The sequence below is a fragment of the Dermacentor variabilis genome, unplaced genomic scaffold, assembly GCF_050947875.1.
Source record: "Dermacentor variabilis isolate Ectoservices unplaced genomic scaffold, ASM5094787v1 scaffold_19, whole genome shotgun sequence".
Taxonomy (NCBI): domain Eukaryota; kingdom Metazoa; phylum Arthropoda; class Arachnida; order Ixodida; family Ixodidae; genus Dermacentor; species Dermacentor variabilis.
In genome coordinates this window covers 2,378,779-2,397,165 of record NW_027460357.1, presented here as the reverse complement: position 1 = coordinate 2,397,165, position 18,387 = coordinate 2,378,779, and the positions used below count along the sequence as shown (strand labels likewise).

At 47.0% G+C, this 18,387-nt stretch overlaps 1 protein-coding gene across 4 annotated transcripts in view; it reads right to left on the bottom strand.

The window, feature by feature from the left end:
• The window catches only part of LOC142568468 (DNA excision repair protein ERCC-6-like), a 595,812-nt gene that overhangs the window by 240,377 nt on the left and 337,048 nt on the right, over positions 1-18,387 (bottom strand). For all 4 annotated transcript variants that reach the window (XR_012825434.1, XM_075678394.1, XM_075678392.1 and 1 more), the window contains one exon: positions 13,459-13,575. Coding sequence is in view for 3 of the 4 variants with exons in the window: in XM_075678394.1 (XP_075534509.1) it covers positions 13,459-13,575 (117 nt within the window). In the remaining variant the exon portion in view is untranslated. The remainder of the gene's footprint in view (positions 1-13,458; positions 13,576-18,387) is intronic.

Here is an 18,387-nt window from a genome sequence, read left to right as displayed (position 1 = left end):
CATGGGGTGTACAGCAAGCACTTCCACAAGAAAGATTTCTGCGACGGAGTCGGGGCTGCAGTGTTCAGTGAGTAGCAGAAAGTGCGCACTGAGATGCTTGCCCGCACGTACAGACATACAGTGTGACGCAACTTGAGAGATAATGATACTGAAACAACCAAGAGTTTAGAAGAAAAAAGGAAAAGATTGAACCCTTGCGATGGCACATCACAAGTCGCTGTAGGCATCGAAGTATGTAGTTACAGTCGAAACCCGCGGTAACGAAATCCCGAGGGAACGAAATTCTCGCCGCAACGAAATATTTTCGGATCCCCGGTGAACAGCCTTAGGAGTCAATGCATTTCCTATCTCGCGACAACGAAACTTTTTTCTGTAGCAATCCCTCCTCAACGAAATTTTCTGAAAGGACAGTCCGCAAATAATCTACTGATGTAACACTAATTGTGTCCCGAAACTGCTCAAATGCATTCGTTGTGCACTTAAATTGCATTAACTACCGCCACAGCACACTTGCGTGGCCGCCGCCATCATTGTTTACAATAAAAAAAGCCTCACACCACCCATAGAGTTTCTCACTACATTACCTAGAGGGAAATCTGGCGCTGCTGCGCTGTGGTATGCATGGGAATGCCGGTATATTGTGACTTTGGATTGGCATCGTTCTCGTAGAGGCAGGACACCTTGAAGACGCATTTGGCAAGTACCGTTCCGTCTGTCACAATAATTCATTTTCTACTAAAACAGCACGTGAAAAGCGGTTTTAGCTTTATTATTACGCGAAAACATGTTTTGTTTAACTATGAGAACTTGTTATTGTGTGTGACTGCATGTTACGTATAAAGTATCAGCGGGCCGCTAAAGTTGGAAGACAGACGACAAGGTTCGCGCTCGCTTTGAAACAGTTGGTCGTCTGTTCTTACTTTTCTTTGCTTGGTCATGCATCATGGGTGAGTAAAGATGTAATATGCGTGAGTGGAAACATTTTATGAAGATTTTACTTTGAGAATGCGTTATTTGCGTAGCCGTATCCACGTTTTAGACGAAGCCTCTTACAACACCAGCCAACACGAGCCTCGCAGACACATATACCGTCATTCCCATGACGGCACGGTGCCCCCTTAAGAAACTCCCATAGACGGTGGCGCCAGATTACCCTCTAGGTGTTACAGTGAGAAACTCTATGGCTTTGTGTACCACCGCACATGGTCGTGTGCTTAGCGTCGTTGGTGCTAGAGTGCGTCAATTGTGTGTCTCTGTGCCAATTGGACCATTTGCTTTGACATCCTGCTAAGGTGCCGCCTCCAGCCAAAAAGAGGAAACTTATGACACTGCAGGATAAGGCTGCAATTATTGCCCAAGCTGAAAAGGGCAGGAAGAAACTGGATATCGCCGAAGAATTTGGAATTGCGTGCAGTTCGATATCAACGATTCTGAAAGCAAGGCCTCCATTCTCGGCGCGCTCAGAAATGATGTGAGTGTGAAAAACAAAACGGTGAGTGCTGCGGCTTTTCCAGACGTTGACAAGGAGGTGTTTGCATGGTTTTGTGAATAGCGTGCCAACAAAGTGCCGCTGTCTGGCAGAGTTCTTCAGCAGAAAGCGCTGGACTTCGCATGCATTCTCGGGCACACTGATATTAAGGCTAGCCCTGGATGGTTGAGCCGTTTCAAAGCCCGCCACGACATAGTGGCCAAAGTCATTTCCGGGGAGGCAGCAGCCGTCGACCCTTTGACAACGTCGTCGTGGCTGCTGGCCAACAAAGAAGTATTGGACCAGTAGAAGCCCTCGAACATTTACAACGCAGATGAGACGGCCTTATTCTACGAGATGCTGCCATTGAAGACCCTGGACTTAAAAGGCCAGAAATGCCGCGGGGGGAAACACAGCAAGCGGCGTGTAACAATTTTGTTGTGCACCAACATGGACGGCACAGATAAACGGCCACTCTTGTAATCGGCAGAAGTAAGAAGCCCCGCTGCTTCAAGGGAAATCGTCGGCTGCCCGTACAGTACACCGCGAACCTGAAGGCATGGATGACCCGGGCCATATTTGGCAGCTGGCTCGAGGCCTTCGATACGGACATGCGGAAGGCAGACAGATCGGTCTGCCTTTTTTTGGACCATTGCAGTGCCCATCATGTCGATGACGTGGAACTGGGAAACGTGCGCTTGGTTTTTTTTTCACCGAACTGCACTTCCGTGCTGCAGCCACTTGAACAAGGCGTCATTCGTAGCGTCAAGTGTGCCTACAAGGAAAGGCTGATTCAGCGTCTGCAGCTGAACCTCCAGTTGAAGCGTCCCACCGTAGTGGACATGTTCATGGCGCTTGAGATGATGGCCGCCGCATGGGTTGTGACATCGCCAGCCATGATAGCTAATTGTTTTAATCATACCGGCTTCATTGCCACTCGGCAAGCATCATGCACTGATCCAGTGGCATCGCAAGAAGATTCGGCTGAAGGTGCACTAGTTGACAGTGCTGACGGCGCAGTACCGCCATCGCTGGCCCACGCATGGGATGAACTTTCTGCCGTGACAAATGGTGTTCCGGATGGTCTCAGCATCGATGAGTTCGTTTGTGTGGATGAAGAGATGACTGATGAGGTCATCATAAGAAGCGTTTGCCAAGGTGCCAACGACGCCGACGACCACCAGACACCAAATCAAGAGAGGACTGCGAACCCGCGGGATGTGTTGAATGCCTTCGATGTAATTCGATCATTTTTCGGTGAGCATGATGACGACGTGGCAATGGACCACTTCTTGCAGTGCGGGTCGAGAGCAGTAAAATTGCTGCAAGGCAATGCTCGGCAAAGTAAACTGACTTGACTTTTGGCAATAATTTTTTTTTTGCAAGCCAATTTTCTTCCCTGTCTTTTCTGCCTCATTCTCGCACTAACGAAATTACCGCAAAAGCGAAATGTTTTGTTTCCCCGGCGATTTCGTTATTGCGGGTTTCGACTATATAACGAAATTATTTTTGAACAACTCTAATAGCATCCACGCAACAATGGTTGCTTGGGTACTGTCAAATGCTGGTACGCTACAGTCTAAAGCTGATGGAACGATGGAAAAACACGCTCACAGCAAAAGCAAAACATCATGCGTGGACATGCATGCAGACACACAGTCGTTTGCTGCGAACCCATGCAAACGCTGTACTGAGGCTTCATTCTGTTATGCTCCACTTGGTTACACAGACAGTCCACCATAAAAACATACTTCACATAGTTTGCTCTCAGTGACTGCCTACCTTTCATGCAAGAAACCAGTTCGAGGGACTCCATCGCGGCAACCACATGCAGTGGGCATTCACTGTCCATATTCGGTAAATATATAGTATCTGTAAACCATTCTGTGCTTACTGTTTGCCCAAGATTATTATTTTGATAGTAAAAGCTTTTGTCGTTTTAAGAGTACTTACAGAAACTTTCAGGAGGCCTCCCGCGTAGTGTTCTTATTGAGTGCCGACAGCCAAACCTATGAGAAGCACGTTGCATTATCCCTCATACTACGCAAGCAAGGCACTTCCAACAGATGGTGACTCCGTTAAGTCCTCGCCGCTAACAGAAATTGAAGATGTCATTTTCAAAAAATTATTTGGCCATTTCTGGATTATGAGAGCCGTCGCCGCCCCTTAAGCAAATATCTTTTCCTGCCGCAATGGCAACTGAATGCGTCTTTTTTACCTGCTAGCTAGAAAACTTTTTTTCATCATACTCTCTATATCGAAAATATCAGCTTCAAAAATATCAGGCAAAAGCAACTGCCCAAAGATGTTCATATTTTGCGTGCAGCAGCAATATTAGCAAAACGAGAGAACAGAATTTCACAGCCATGGTGACTTTCCATGAATAACAGCAACCCACCTCGGTCATTTTTGTGTTGCACAGTTTGCGGCGGCGGCGGCGGCGCTTGCAGACACCTTGCAGACAGGCCGCCATTGGAATTTGAACCTGGCAATGCTTAACGCAAGAACGTTATCTAGTGAGGCGAGTCTAGCAGCGCTATTGGAGGAATTAGAGGGCAGTAAATCCGATATAATAGGGCTCAGTGAAATTAGGAGGGCAAAAGAAGCATACACAGTGCTGAAAAGCGGGCACATCCTGGGCTACCGGGGCCTAGCGGAGAAACGAGAACTAGGAGTCGGATTCCTGATAAATAAGGATATAGTTGGTAACATACAGGAATTCTATAGCATTAACGAGAGTGTGGCAGGTCTTGTTGTGAAACTAAATAAGAGGTACAAATTGAAGGTCGTACAGGCCTAGGCCTCTACGTCCACTCATGATGACCAGGAAGTCGAAAGCTTCTATGAAGACGTGGAATCGGCGATGGGTAAAGTAAAAATAAAATACACTGTACTGATGGGCGACTTCAATGCCAGGGTAGGCAAGAAGCAGGCTAGAGACAAGTCAGTGGGGGAATACGCCATAGGCTCTAGGAATAGCAGGGGAGAGTTATTAGTAGAGTTTGCAGAACAGAATAATATGAGGATAATGAATACCTTCTTCCGCAAGCGGGATAGCCGAAAGGCGACATGGAGGAGCCCGAATGGCGAGACTAGAAATGAAATAGACTTTATACTCTGCAATAACCCTGGCATCATACAAGATGTGAACTTGCTCGGCAAGGTGTGCTGCAGTGACCATAGGATGGTAAGAACTCGAATTACCCTAGACTTGAGGAGGGAACGGAAGAAACTTGTACATAAGAAGCCGATGAATGAGCTGGCGGTAAGAGAGAAAATAGAGGAATTCCGGATCAAGCTACAGAACAGGTATTCGGCTTTAACTCGGGAAGCGGACCTTACTGCTGAAGATATGAACGATAATCTTATGGGCATCATTAAGGAGTGTGCAATACAAGTCAGCAGTAACTCCGTGAGACAGGATGCCAGTTAGCTATCGCAGGAGACGAAAGATCTGATCAAGGAACGCCAATGTATGAAAGCCTCTAACCCTACAGCTAGAATAGAACTGGCAGAACTTTCCAAGTTAATCAACAAGCGTAAGACAGCTGACGTATGGAAGTATAATATGGATAGAATTGAACATGCTCTCAGGAACGGAGGAAGCCTAAAAATAGGGAAGAGGAAATTAGGAATAAGCAAGAATTAGATGTATGCGTTAAAGGGACACTAAAGGTTACCAGAAACTAAAGTTAAAGTGGTAGAGCAATGTTCTAGAACGTCTAAGGCGTCAATATAATCGCGAACAGAGCTTTAGTAACCGAGAAATTGAGGTAAATGCATGACACGATTTGAGACCCCCCAGTGACATTCTGGTACTAGCCCGATTACGAAAGGACTCCTCATAATTTGTGTTACTAATACTCAACTACTCGTATTAAAAATATCATTTCATTCGATTATAAGACGGAAAAAAATGCTACTTGTCTACGTCTATTCGATTCTAAGAAAAAATAACATTTTGACGTTACCCTTCAGTAATATGGGTGTTCGAAAGGTTTCGTTTTCGCTCGACTCTGCGCGCTCGACTCTGCGCCGCGCACGCTTTGGAGTTTCAGTAGTTTCGTTATCGCGTCGTGCTGTGAGGGTTCTGCTGGCTCGCGAAACTTTCATTTGGAACAAGCAGCGAGAATGCCACGTCCATGTGATGTCGTGGGAAGCCCTCGTTACTTTCCCGCTCCGGAGAGCCGGTGTCGAGGCCGCCGTCGTAGTACGCAACGACGCCGGCAGTGCGAGCCCTCAGCAGCAGGTCGCGCTCGTCGGTGCTCAAATCGCTGAAGTTGAGCCCACCATCGCGAGCCAATCTGTTGGTGTCAGGGTCCATTGCGACGAGCATCGAAGTTAGCGTCATACAATGAAGTACCAGCTTATGGGCGTCTTGCGCTGTAGTTTGAGGTATAGTAGCGGCGCCTGGTGGCGGTGCGGAAAACGACATCTGGGTCGTGCCAGCTTGGGTCGTATTGAGCCCTGGCTGTGGCGAAGCACGTTTCTAGGCCAAGTTTTGCGTCGATTCGCACATTTTTATGCCCTGTTGCGAGTGCGAAAAGGCTCGTCGCTTCTCATAGACCACGCCGACCACGCTGCGAGCTCGCCGCAGCCTATAGTTTAACGAAAACGGACTGTCCGTGTGCCGTGGGACGTAATGTAGGACGTGATTCGTTTCTCCTTCCGCTAGCCACCATACTCCCGCTTTCGCTCTGCTGTCGGCTCTGTCTTGGCTCTGTTTCTGGCCGCGCGTTCGCGTTTTGCGCAAAAAGCCGTAGCGCCGTCTGCGGACGCCGTTCTACTCACCCAATGCCTCCTGTACTAGATGCCCGCCGCGTTGCTCGCTTTCCCATTGTAGCGGCGGTTCCCTTAGTTAGAGTTAGTTCAGCATAAATTCCGTGAGGCGGCGCTCGTTGCCTTTTGAACTTCCGGCGGATGTGGTAGCGGCGGCTGAATGTATCCGCCGGCGCGTTATATGCGCGGGCGTCTGTTAGCGAGCGTTATCGCGGGCCTCCGAGACGGTGACAGACGCCATGTTAATCTCAGAGGCCGCAACACGTGATTGCAAGTTGCAGGCGTTCGCCATGAGAGGTGCTCGTTGCCTTTTCGCGGAGGAGAGAAAAGGGAGAGGGCCCGGAACCGAGCTAGCGGACAACGCGGCAGGCATCTAGTAAAGGAGGCATTGACTCACCGATGGCGCAACGTCACTATGAGACCATGATGTCAGTACTCCTCGATCGGAGGGCGGGCGATTTGAACTGCGCTAGAGGTACGCGGACGCTTCAGAACGCATTTTCTCTTAAAATAAGTCTCTCCTTGGCACGAAACAAGCGTTTCGAGGTTTCTGTGATGGTATTTCAACAGTCCACATTGACTTAATAGTAACCTTTAGTGTCCCTTTAAGAGACAAAGCCGGGAATATCATTACAGTCGACTCCCGATAATTCGAAGCCGCTTAATTGGAATTTTCGGTTAATTAGAAGTGAAGTGCTGGTCCCGTCAGTTTTGCATGTAATCCTATAGAAGAAATCGCTCGATAATTCGTAGTCCTCATCCAGTAATATTGTTTAATTGGAAGTTAATTTTCAGCCGGGATCCTCGAGGTGACCGTCATTCTTTGGTAGAATGTGCAATTTTTCAAGTGTTGCAACAGTTCCGTGCTCCGCGTTGGTGTCATCGCCACCGCAGCCGCCCGCAACGCCATCCTTCTTGGAGTGGCGCGATTATTCATTGCTACGGCTGCCGTGGCCTCCGCGATCAACTCCGGCAGGAGGCGAAGCGGCTCCCGCCGGAGGCTACGCGCGGCTGCCGCGCGTGGCCGGAGCTGATCGCGGAGGCCACGCGGGTGCCATAGGTGCATGCAGCGCTGCATACTGGCAGTGGCGAGATTGTGCGAGATTAGTCTTGCAGCGTGCGCAGCGTTACGTCGAGGCGTGTGTTGGTCGAGCGCCTTTGTGCGGGAAGCGGGAAGCTCGTAGGCTAGGTTGTTCCACGAGTGATTCGGAATTGACTGTACCTAGTTGCGCAGTTTATAGCCATGGCAAACCGTGGTTCTTATCGCACGCTTGACCTGGCAACGAAAGTCGAGGTTTCGAGCGAAGTTGAGAAGGGAGGTGCCGCCAAACAAGACATAGCACGGAAGTACGGGATCAAGCCGAACACGCTCTCTAACTACATCAAGAACAAGCGCACAATAATGGATGCATTTGAGAACGACAAGTTCAAGACTTCTCGGAAGCGAATGCGCACCGGCGCTTACCCAGAGTTGGAGAAGGCTCTGCTGGTTTGGATTAGGGAGGCCAGGAGCAACAGACTTCCTCTCAGCGGAGACATCGTTGCGATGAAAGCTCGAACGCTTGCAGCAATGTTGGGGATCGATGACTTCGTTTCGTCAGATGGATGGCTGACGCGCTTTAAATCGCCATGACCTGGTTTTCAAGAGCGTGTGTGGTGAAAAGGCGTCCGTTAACCAGGAAACATGCGCCACGTGGAAGGACGGAAAGCTGCGTGAATATCTCGCCGAATACAGACCGGAAGACATCTTCAATGCAGATGAGACTGCACTCTTCTATCGGCTTCTACCAGAGAAGACCCTGACATTCAAGCATGACGACTGTGCTGGGGGCAAACGCAGCAAGGAGAGAGTGTCGGTGCTGATCGCGGCAAACATGACTGCACGGAACGATGTCGGTTACTTGTGATCGGGAAAGCCGCGAAGCCGAGATGTTTTAAAGGCGTGAAGACGCTGCCTGTGGACTATGAGGCGAACAAAAAAGCGTGGATGACGGCCGAAATCTTCAAGAGCTGGATAAGAAAATTGGACCGCAAGTTTGCTGCTTCAAACCGCAAGGTGTTGTTCCTTGTCGATCACTGCAGTGCTCACGTGAATGTGCCAGCCTTGAGTGCAATACACCTCGCATTTTTGCCTGCAAACACAACGGCTGTTTTGCAGCCAATGGACCAAGGCATCATCAAGAATGTTAAAGTCCTGTACAGGCGGCACCTCCTCGAGCGCATGATTTTGTGTATGGATAGCTCCACAAAGTACGAGGTGAGCCTGCTTAGTGCCATCCACATGTTGGCGCGAGCATGGGATCGTGTGAAGCAAGAAACCATCGCAAACTGCTTCAGGGCTTGCGGTTTTGTGGCAGCTTCTTCGGAGGATGCCTCTGAAATTTCAGCGGAGGAAGCGTCAACAAGCGAGCTTGACGGCACTGATTTTGGTGATGCTCTCGGGGACGTCAATTTTGAAGATTACGTCGCCGTAGACAAGGCGGTCAAAACGTGCGGTGTGCTGACGGATAGCGAAATTGTAGAGATTATTCGGCCCCAGGAAGCGACCCAGGAAAGCGACGATGACGTTGAAGGCGAGCCGCAACCTAAAAGGCTGCCGATGTAGCTGCGGGCCTTGCTCATGCGGAGCGCTTCTTTGCCGCTGAAGGTAACGCGGAAGAAGCGTTCCGCCACATCTACAGCCTGCAGAACTTGCTTTCAGCAGCGCGATTCGGCAAGAAGAAGCAAAGCAAGATGACCGACTATTTTTCTTAGAGAAAATACTCGATTTCGCCACAAATAAAGTGCTGTTTTTTGTGTTTTGTGCTTAATTGGAAGATCGTTTAATTCGAAGTTTTTTGCAGTCCCCGCGAACTTCGTATTAACGGGAGTCGACTGTACTAATATGGATGAAATAGTTCAAGTGGCTGAGGAATTCTATAGAGATTTATACAGTACCAGTGGCAACGACGACGATAATGGAAGAGAGAATAGTCTAGAGGAATTTGAAATCCCACAAGTAACGCCGGAAGAAGTAAAGAAAGCCTTGGGAGCTATCCAAAGGGGGAAGGCAGCTGGGCAGGATCAGGTAACAGCAGATTTGTTGAATGATGGTGGGCAGATTGTTCTAGAAAAACTGGCCACCCTGTATACGTAATGCCTCATGACTTCGAGCGTACCGGAATCTTGGAAGAACGCTAACATAATCCTAATCCATAAGAAAGGGGACGCCAAAGACTTGAAAAATTATAGACTGATCAGCTTACTGTCCAGTGCCTACAAAGTATTCACTAAGGTAATCGCAAATAGAATCAGGAACACCTTAGACTTCTGTCAAGCAAAGGACCAGGCAGGATTCCGTAAAGGCTACTGAACAATAGACCATATTCACACTATCAATCAGGTGATAGAGAAATGTGCGGAATATAACCAACCCTTATATATAGCTTTCATTGATTATGAGAAAGTGTTTGATTCTGTCGAAACCTCAGCAGTCATGGAGGCATTACAGAATCAGGGTGTAAACAAACCGTTTGTAAAAAAAAAAAAAAAAACTCAAAGATATCTATAGCGGCTCCACAGCCACCGTAGTCCTCCGTAAAGCAAGCAACAAAATCTCAATAAAGAAAGGCGTCAGGCAGGGAGATACGACCTTTCCAATGCTATTCACAGCATGTTTACAGGAGGTATTCAGAGACCTGGATTGGGAAGAATTGGGGATAAGAGTTAATGGAGAATACCTTAGTACCTTGCGATTCGCTGATGATATTACCTTGCTTAGTAACTCAGGGGATCAATTGCAATGCATGCTCACTGATCTGGAGAGGCAGAACAGAAGGGTGGGTCTAAAAATTAATCAGCAGAAAACTAAAGTAATGTTCAACAGTCTCGGAAGAGAACAGCAATTTACAATAGGTAGCGAGGCACTTCAAGTGGTCATCATCATCATCAGCCTGGTTACGCCCACTGCGGGGCAAAGGCCTCTCGCATACTTTTCCAACAACCCCGGTCATGTACTAATTGTGGCCATGACGTCCCTGCAAACTTCTTAATCTCATTCGCCCACCTAACTTTCTGCCGCCCCCTGCTACGCTTCCCTTTCCTTGGAATCCAGTCCGTAACCCTTAATGACCATCGGTTATCTTCCCTGCTCATTACATGTCCTACCCATGCCCATTTCTTTTTCATGATTTCAACTAAGGTGTCATTACCTCACGTTTGTTCCCTAACCCAGTCTGCTCTTTTCTTATGCCTTAGCGTTACACCCAGCTTTCTTCTTTCCATAGCTCGTTGCGTCGTCTCCAATTTGAGTAAAACCCTTTTCGTAAGCCTCTAGGTTTCTGCCCCGTAGGTGAGTACCGGTAAGACACAGCTGTTATACACTTTTCTCTTGAGGGATAATGGCAACCTGCTGTTCATGATCTGAGAATGCCTGCCAAACGCACCCCAGCCCATTCTTATTCTTCTGATTATTTCCGTCTCATGATCCGGATCCGCCGTCCCTACCTGCCCTAAGTAGATGTACTCCCTTACCACTTCCAGTGCCTCGCTACCTATCGTAAACCGCTGTTCTCTTCCGAGACTGTTAAACATTACTTTAGTTTCTTGCAGATTAATTTTTAGACCCACCCTTCGGCTTTGCCTGTTTAAGTCAGTGAGCCTGCATTGCAATTGGTCCCCTGAGTTACTAAGCAAGGCAATATCATCAGCGAATCGCAAGTTACTAAGGTATTCTCCATTAACTTTTATCCCCAATTCTTCCCAATCCAGGTCTATGAATATCTCCTGTAAACACGCTGTGAATAGCATTGGAGAGATCTTATCTCCCTGCCTGACGCCTTTCTTTATTGGGATTTTGTTGCTTTCTTTATGGAGGACTACGGTGGATGTTGAGCCGCTATAGATATCTTTCAGTATTTTTACATACGGCTCGTCTACACCCCGATTCCGTAATGCCCCCATGACTGCTGAGGTTTCGACTGAATCAAATGCTTGCTCGTAATCAGTGAAAGCTATATATAAGGGTTGGTTATATTCCGCACATTTCTCTATCACCTGATTGATAGTGTGAATATGGTCTATTGTTGAGTAGCCTTTATGGAATCGTGCCTGGTCCTTTGGTTGACGGAAGTCTAAGGTGTTCCTGATTCCATTTTCGATTACCTTAGTAAATACTTTGTAGGCAACGGACAGTAAGCTTGACATAAAAATTGCTACAGCGCAATCACATGCAACCACAAAGTATTAAGGACGGGACACAAGCGCTGACTGTCAACTAAATTTTATTGACGGAAGACAGATACCTTATATAAGGGGAAAGGCAGAAGTGAAGGGGGAAGGGAGTGATACAATCGGGGAAAAATGACAATGTGCATCGAGGAACGAACATGCTAGCAGTCAATGGAATCAGCGCAGAAAAACAAGAAAACGAAAAAAACTAGAAAAACACTAGCAAAAGGCGAGGGATACTAAGATTCATTGAAATCAGTAAGCAGTCGCTTCCAAAAAATGAAGCTCTGCAGCAAAAAACGATACAGAAGGGGTGCTTACGCACTTGCTGCCATATTTGTGTATGTGGAACGCTTCCAAAGTGACACGCGCCGTCGCGTCGGCACTCTTGCCGAGAATCTTCGTCTCTCCCAAACGAGCCTCGCATCCTGTGCATTCAATTACGTGCGCGACCAAATGTGCGTACTTGTCCTTTAAGTTGCTTAAATTTCGGGCATGTTCCCCCAAGCGTTCATTAATGCAGCGGCTCGTTTGGCCAACATAAGCCGACACAAGGTGTGCTTCGGACACCACAAGGTGTCCGAAGCACACCTTGTGGCATATCAATTGGGTCACTCAGAATGGCCTGTGCCCTTTACAACGGTTGCTACTTTACCCGTACACATGTAAATCACACAGGACTTGCGCCAAACTTCTCACAATGCATCTGGGATTGTTGGGGCATCTTTTCCAAGGGAAATTACTTATTCCACACCTTCCACTTTGCCTAAGAAGCCACGGAGCACCGCGGCTTCCTGTGCTTTTCACCCAGCATACCATTGTGCCAAGTTCACTAGACAAGCCAGATGTCTTCAGTCATGCTGCACTCCCCCCTTATCCTTTCTTCCTTTCTAGTGCTCAGGCTTGCTTGCTCAGTGCAACTTCATGGCGGTTCTCATGTCAAGAGCAATAAGCTGGGAGTCTAGCCTTTTTCTCCCTTCTCATTCAGGATGCTGTCAGTGGCACATCAATGTTGTTACAATGCGTGTCCTTTAGCAAGACAATTGGATCACTTGAACAGGTACGATCAAACCACACGCAGCAAGCATACAAGGCAACCGTGCGAGCCCATACCATAAGCCCAGGTGAAACAGCGGCTTGCAATAGCGCTCGCGCAGCATAAACAGTCACTTCATTCGTGGGAGTCTGAAAGGCATGACAACAGCGCTCTTCCGTGGTTCAGTTTTGCTTTTGCGAGTGTAATTATGCGGAATTGATTACACTACAGAAATTAGCTGCGTTAGTTGTTTTCCATGTCTGAAACGAGTTCTGAACCCCTCGGATAGCACAGGCTCCAAGCCTTGCTTTAGGATGAATAGTATGACCTTTTTAGTGCCAAGCACGCCATCTTGGAACACAGCCAGGAGCAATGTTGCCCATAGCAACAACGTGTCTGGTGCAAAGTCACATGAAATCTCACAAAAGTTATTGTATCACCGAAAAATTATTTACAGAGAACAATGATGCTAGTGTACTGAGCTTGCGCTAGGAAGTTACCACTGTAATTCTGAAAAAGGTCTATGTGGTCTGTGCACAGCCAAACGCTTATATTTCCATGATTTAGAGTATCGAAAAGTCTGCTCATCTATATGTAATTTTTCTCTTTATGTTTTTATGATTTTGAGTTAAGGGGTATTACTGTATTCTTTCTATGCTTGTGAATAAAACTTGTTAAACAAGTCAGTTCTGTACGTTTTCTCCTGTGTTATGTCCTGTGCCTTCCATGGAAAAGACACTGATGTTGACTACAGTTCTTCTCAAAACCTGCACAAGAATTTTGCGTAACTCATGCTATTAACACCATGAAAGATAGAAGTGACTCATAGGGAAGAGCAGCTGCACTTATCAAAAATGAAACGAAAACAACGTGCATGTTTCAAGCGCAGTAGTTGCTGTCGGAAATGAGGCAACCAGATGCCACGAACCATTGCTGTCAGCAAAAGTAGTGCAGCAGAATCAACTACCTGCTCATTCTTGTCGGGCAGCTGCAGGTTAGTACGCACATCCTCCTTCATCCGGCGCAGTAAGTACGGCTTGATGGTGTCTCGCAGGGCACTGGCACACCGGTACGCAGTCTGCACCTACGACGTGCCAAGGGAATTGAGAAAGTACTGCAACACTATAAAGGGTAAAGGAATGCAACTTATGCTGATTTTCTCCATATGCTGATTCCAAAAGCTCACCATATCCCAATTTATGCAAATAAGTCTCCTTTTGCAGTGCACAAGAAAATGCCTGTTGTGTTTTTCACCTCATACTATCTAGCCATCCCGACAGCCTCAACGCTATTACTTATCTCCGTGAAATCAGCAATCATAAAGTCATTCATGCATGCTTTAACTTCACCCCAATAACAAAAGCAACTTGCCAAAAAACAATTTCTCTTTACAACAAAGGAAACTATGAGGCCTTCAACGCGGAATTGGAGGCCTTTTTTCCACCATATCAGGGGTCATTTGACGAACAAGACATCCACACAAACTGGTCAATGTTTAAAACATAAAATGAATGAATTGACTAATAAATATATCCCCAAATGCAGCTTCCGCGCTAACCACCACAAGCCATGGTTCACCAAGACTCTGGGAAGATTAGAAAATAAAAAGAAACGCCTTTTCCGTAGTGCTAAACTGAGCAGAACAGACTGCGCATGGGAAAAATATTACGCTGCTGAAAAGGCGTATTTGATCGCAGTAAAAAATGCTAAACCTTCCTTTTACCACATGGATTTGCCAAACATACTTACAGATAACCCGACTAAATTCTGGCAGCTTTTAAACCCCCAATCTTCGCGCGCTGTTACCCCGACTGACGATTCAGGACGTGTTATTTCAGACGTTGAGTACGCTAACATATTTAATTCTGCCTTCGCATTTGTATTCACTAAAGAACAAAAACCACCACCCCTCATGACAGCCAGTGACCCCACAAATGCAATGCCAGCTGTTACGTTCTCAGAAACCGGCATATCCCTTCTTATAGATAAGTTAAAACTTTCTTCATCTACCGGCATTGATGAAATCAACACAAAGGTCTTGAAAAACACTCGCCACATGTCTGCCAAGTTTTTATGCTTGCTATTCTCGCAGTCCATTTCTACAGGTATCATACCCCACGACTGGAAAGTGGGGAAGGTCGTCCCAGTCCACAAGTCGGGTAAAAAAGGTTCACCACTTAAATACCGCCCCATATCACTTACCAGCATACCCTGCAAGCTCATGGAACACGTCATTTACTCTTTAACAATGCAGTTTCTGGACTCAAATTCTTTCATTCATCACAGCACGGATTTCGTAAAGGTTACTCCTGTGAGACCCAACTAGCCATTTTCGTTCACGACCTGCATGTCAACCTTGACGCTAACCTCCAAACTGACGCAATCGTCCTCGACTTTGCTAAGGCATTTGACAAGGTACCCCATAACCGCCTATTTCTGAAACTTTCTGGCCTAAACTTGCATTGTGACATACTAGCATGGATAAAAGAATTCTTGACTCACCGCTCCCAATCAGTCGTCATTAATAAACAAATGTCCAACTTATTACCAGTTTCCTCAGGGGTGTCCCAAGGATCCGTCCTAGGGCCTCTTTTGTTTTTAATTTATATTAACGACCTACCTCAGAAATTAGATTGCCATATTCGGATGTTTGCCAACGATTGCGCTATTTACAAAACAGTTACTGACACCTTTAAACAACAATCCCTACAAGATAACCTAAATCTGGTACAAAACTGGTGCAACGACTGGCTAATGACACTTAATATAAAGCAATGCAAATATATATCTTTCCACCGTCACAGTAATCCTCTCCTGTTTCCCTACACTATCTCTAACATTCCTATCGACCCTGTCCAATCATATAAATATCTCGGTGTTCATCTTAGTCATGATCTTACGTGGAATAGCCATATAGCGTCATCTCCATTCTGCCCCCCTGCATGTTAAGCTACTCGCATACAAATCACTAGTTCGATCAAAATTAGAATACGCATCGCCCATCTGGTCTCCGAAACAAGTATACCTAGTTAATTCACTTGAATCAGTTCAAAACAGGGCAACTAGATTCATTCATTCCTCGCACTCTTTTGATATCAGCATATCATCTCTGAAATCGCAGTCCAATCTGCCTACTCTTGCACTTCATTGCCACATTTCTAGTTTGGGCTTATTTCATGAATTATTTTATTCCGTGCTATCACAGGAACCCTACATCTGCCCTCCCCCACCACGTTTCTCTCTTCGCACTGGACATCAGCAGCAGGTATCTCGACCACGAGCACGCACAAAAACTTTTTTTCGTCATTCTTCCCCCGGACAGCTTGCGACTGGAACGGCCTTCCCCAAGAACTTGCTGCCATCACATGCCCATCTATGTTCCTTAACCAAATTACGCGTGCGCTTGCAGCACAATAATCATTTTTGTTTGTATAACTCGTTCAACATTTTTTTCTGTATTCTGTTGTTAACCTATATGTGACCCACCCCTTATGTAATACCCTCACATGAGGGTCTTTAAGGAAATAAAGTGAAAGCGAAGTAAAGTGAAGCGTTCCAGAGACACAATATCTTCATTATGGAACATAACAAACAAGACACAAGGCAAAGGTAACACATTCTGGAACAGGTTGCTCATGCATCTACCCAACTGCACTGCACAGCAGTTGCCACGGGTACAGTACAACCTCATTCATACTTTTTGGGAAAAAAACTGCGAGAAAAACATACTAACCGGGAAAACGTACGACCCGAAGTAACTAAAAAAAATTTCGACAGACTCAAATATTGCTGACATCTATGTAATGCAAAGCGTTGCACGGATTGTCGCAGCACGAGACGCTGAAGCGCGTTGTGCTAGTGGTACTCAGGTGGCCCAAGACGCGTTTTGTTGTTTTCCTATTGCGTGGTGTTTTAAGGGGGCGTCGGAAAACAGAAACTAAATCAAGCTGTTGGGCGACGCCGGATGCCACGGAAGCGACATGTAATGCCCACATCATGCCACCTGCAGCAGGGAACGGCGGCATATCGCGCCTACTAAAAGCGTGCAGTACGCTACCAATGGCACTACGCACCATGCGCTGTAAAATAGATAGGTGAAGATACTTATCGCAATAGGTTTGGTGACAATAGCTGTGAATGCAGCATGCGACGAACTGGGCAGAGATTTGCTGGTACTGGAATAAGAAACTGCGCGCACCATGGCTTTCACGTGAGACGGGTGGCTATATTCTCGATCACGCGTGCTATGCGCCTTTTCGTGTTCACATGGGATCTAGCGGCGGGAAACGTATGCGATCGCAGTCTGCAGCAGGGAATGGCAGCGCGTTTCGCTTATCACCTATGCTTCCAATGGCACCATGCACTGTGAAACACATATGCCAAGTTACTTGTCACAATAGGTTTCGCGGCAATAGCTGTGAATACGGCGTGCGACGAAGCGGGTGCAGATTTGCTGGCACCGAAATGAGAAACTGAGTGCGCGCCTGCGTTTTCCCGTGACACGGGCGGGAGAGTATTAATTGCGTTGAGGCTGCTGTAGTGGGCAGATATATAATGTTCTCGATAGCACGCGCCTCGCACATTTTCTTGTTTACATGGGATCTAGCAGCCGGAAAGTGTATTATATGATTGCAGTTTGGTAAAGCACTTAAGGTCGGTGCCAAAAAATAGTATTTTCCAAGAACGTATGAACTGGAAAAAAATGCGCATAATTCTATTGGGACATTTTTTGAGTTCTCGACAGGGAACATTCGTGCTGGGAAAACGTATGTAACTGGACCTATCAATGAGGTTCTACTATTTCATCAACCCAACTATCCCCAAGGGCCTGTGCTGCTTACCAGTGTTGAGTTTTTTGTAGCACAGTTGAACCTGGCTATATCGAACTCGCAAAGAAATTCCTATCAATTAAATATAGAGCATATTTCGATATAAGCCTGCTCAAGAATTGGATGCCATAAAAGCGCATACCATTTATAAAATCACTTTACTGATGAAACTATCTTAGTTTCAGATGAAATAGTCCTGTATTTTCTTCTGCTTGGGCAATTTAGCTGCCTGCGACGCACCCACTTTTTCACATTGTCTAAGGAGTTGGAGCAGCTGAGGCCGCAACCTTCCATATTCGCACTGAAGCACCGGACTAGTGTGAGTGCACCAATAAGCTCGGAAGATGTGGGCAAAGGAGCATCATTGCTTTCCTCATTGTGCCCATTTTCACTTGTGCTTGGTACAATGTTGGCAATGTAGTCTTCGTTTGCAGGCCCTCCCGTGGTCCCGACAGTATCATCTGTACTCACAAACTCATCAACCATTGATTCGTCAACAGCTTCCGGAAACTCTGACAGCTCGCTCCAAACTTCGGCAACACCGACAACGGCTTTGTCGCATTCATCAGAATTTACAATCATCATCAAGCACACGGCAGCCGGCACGTCTGAAGCAATTTCAGAGGAACCACTTGTACACGGACGCGCATATGCGTCGGGCGCGACAGGCACCGGGCCACGAGTTCCTTCGCTCAAGCCCTAATCTCCCCCTTATTCTTCAAGATCGTGCTGAGAGTGCTCCTCGGAATCTTGCACACTGCGGGGACATACGACTTCTCACCGCGTTCGACCCGATTTATGATTTTGAGCTTCACAACGAAAGGCGAATTCTGCCACTTCATCACGGGAACACTGCGGGAGAAGGCCCACAAGGCGCAAACACAATGAAGCAGAAAAGCAGCGAAACAACTCGCACTTGCGCCATATTGCACGACGAGGGCACAAGAGCCTCCGATTGGCTGTCTGAGCAAGCGCTGTGGGCGGACCAGGATAATTCTTTTGCAGGGGGGTACCGACGGCTTGCCCGAGGCAGTGCGGTCATGGTAGGGACAGCGGCTGAATGAAGC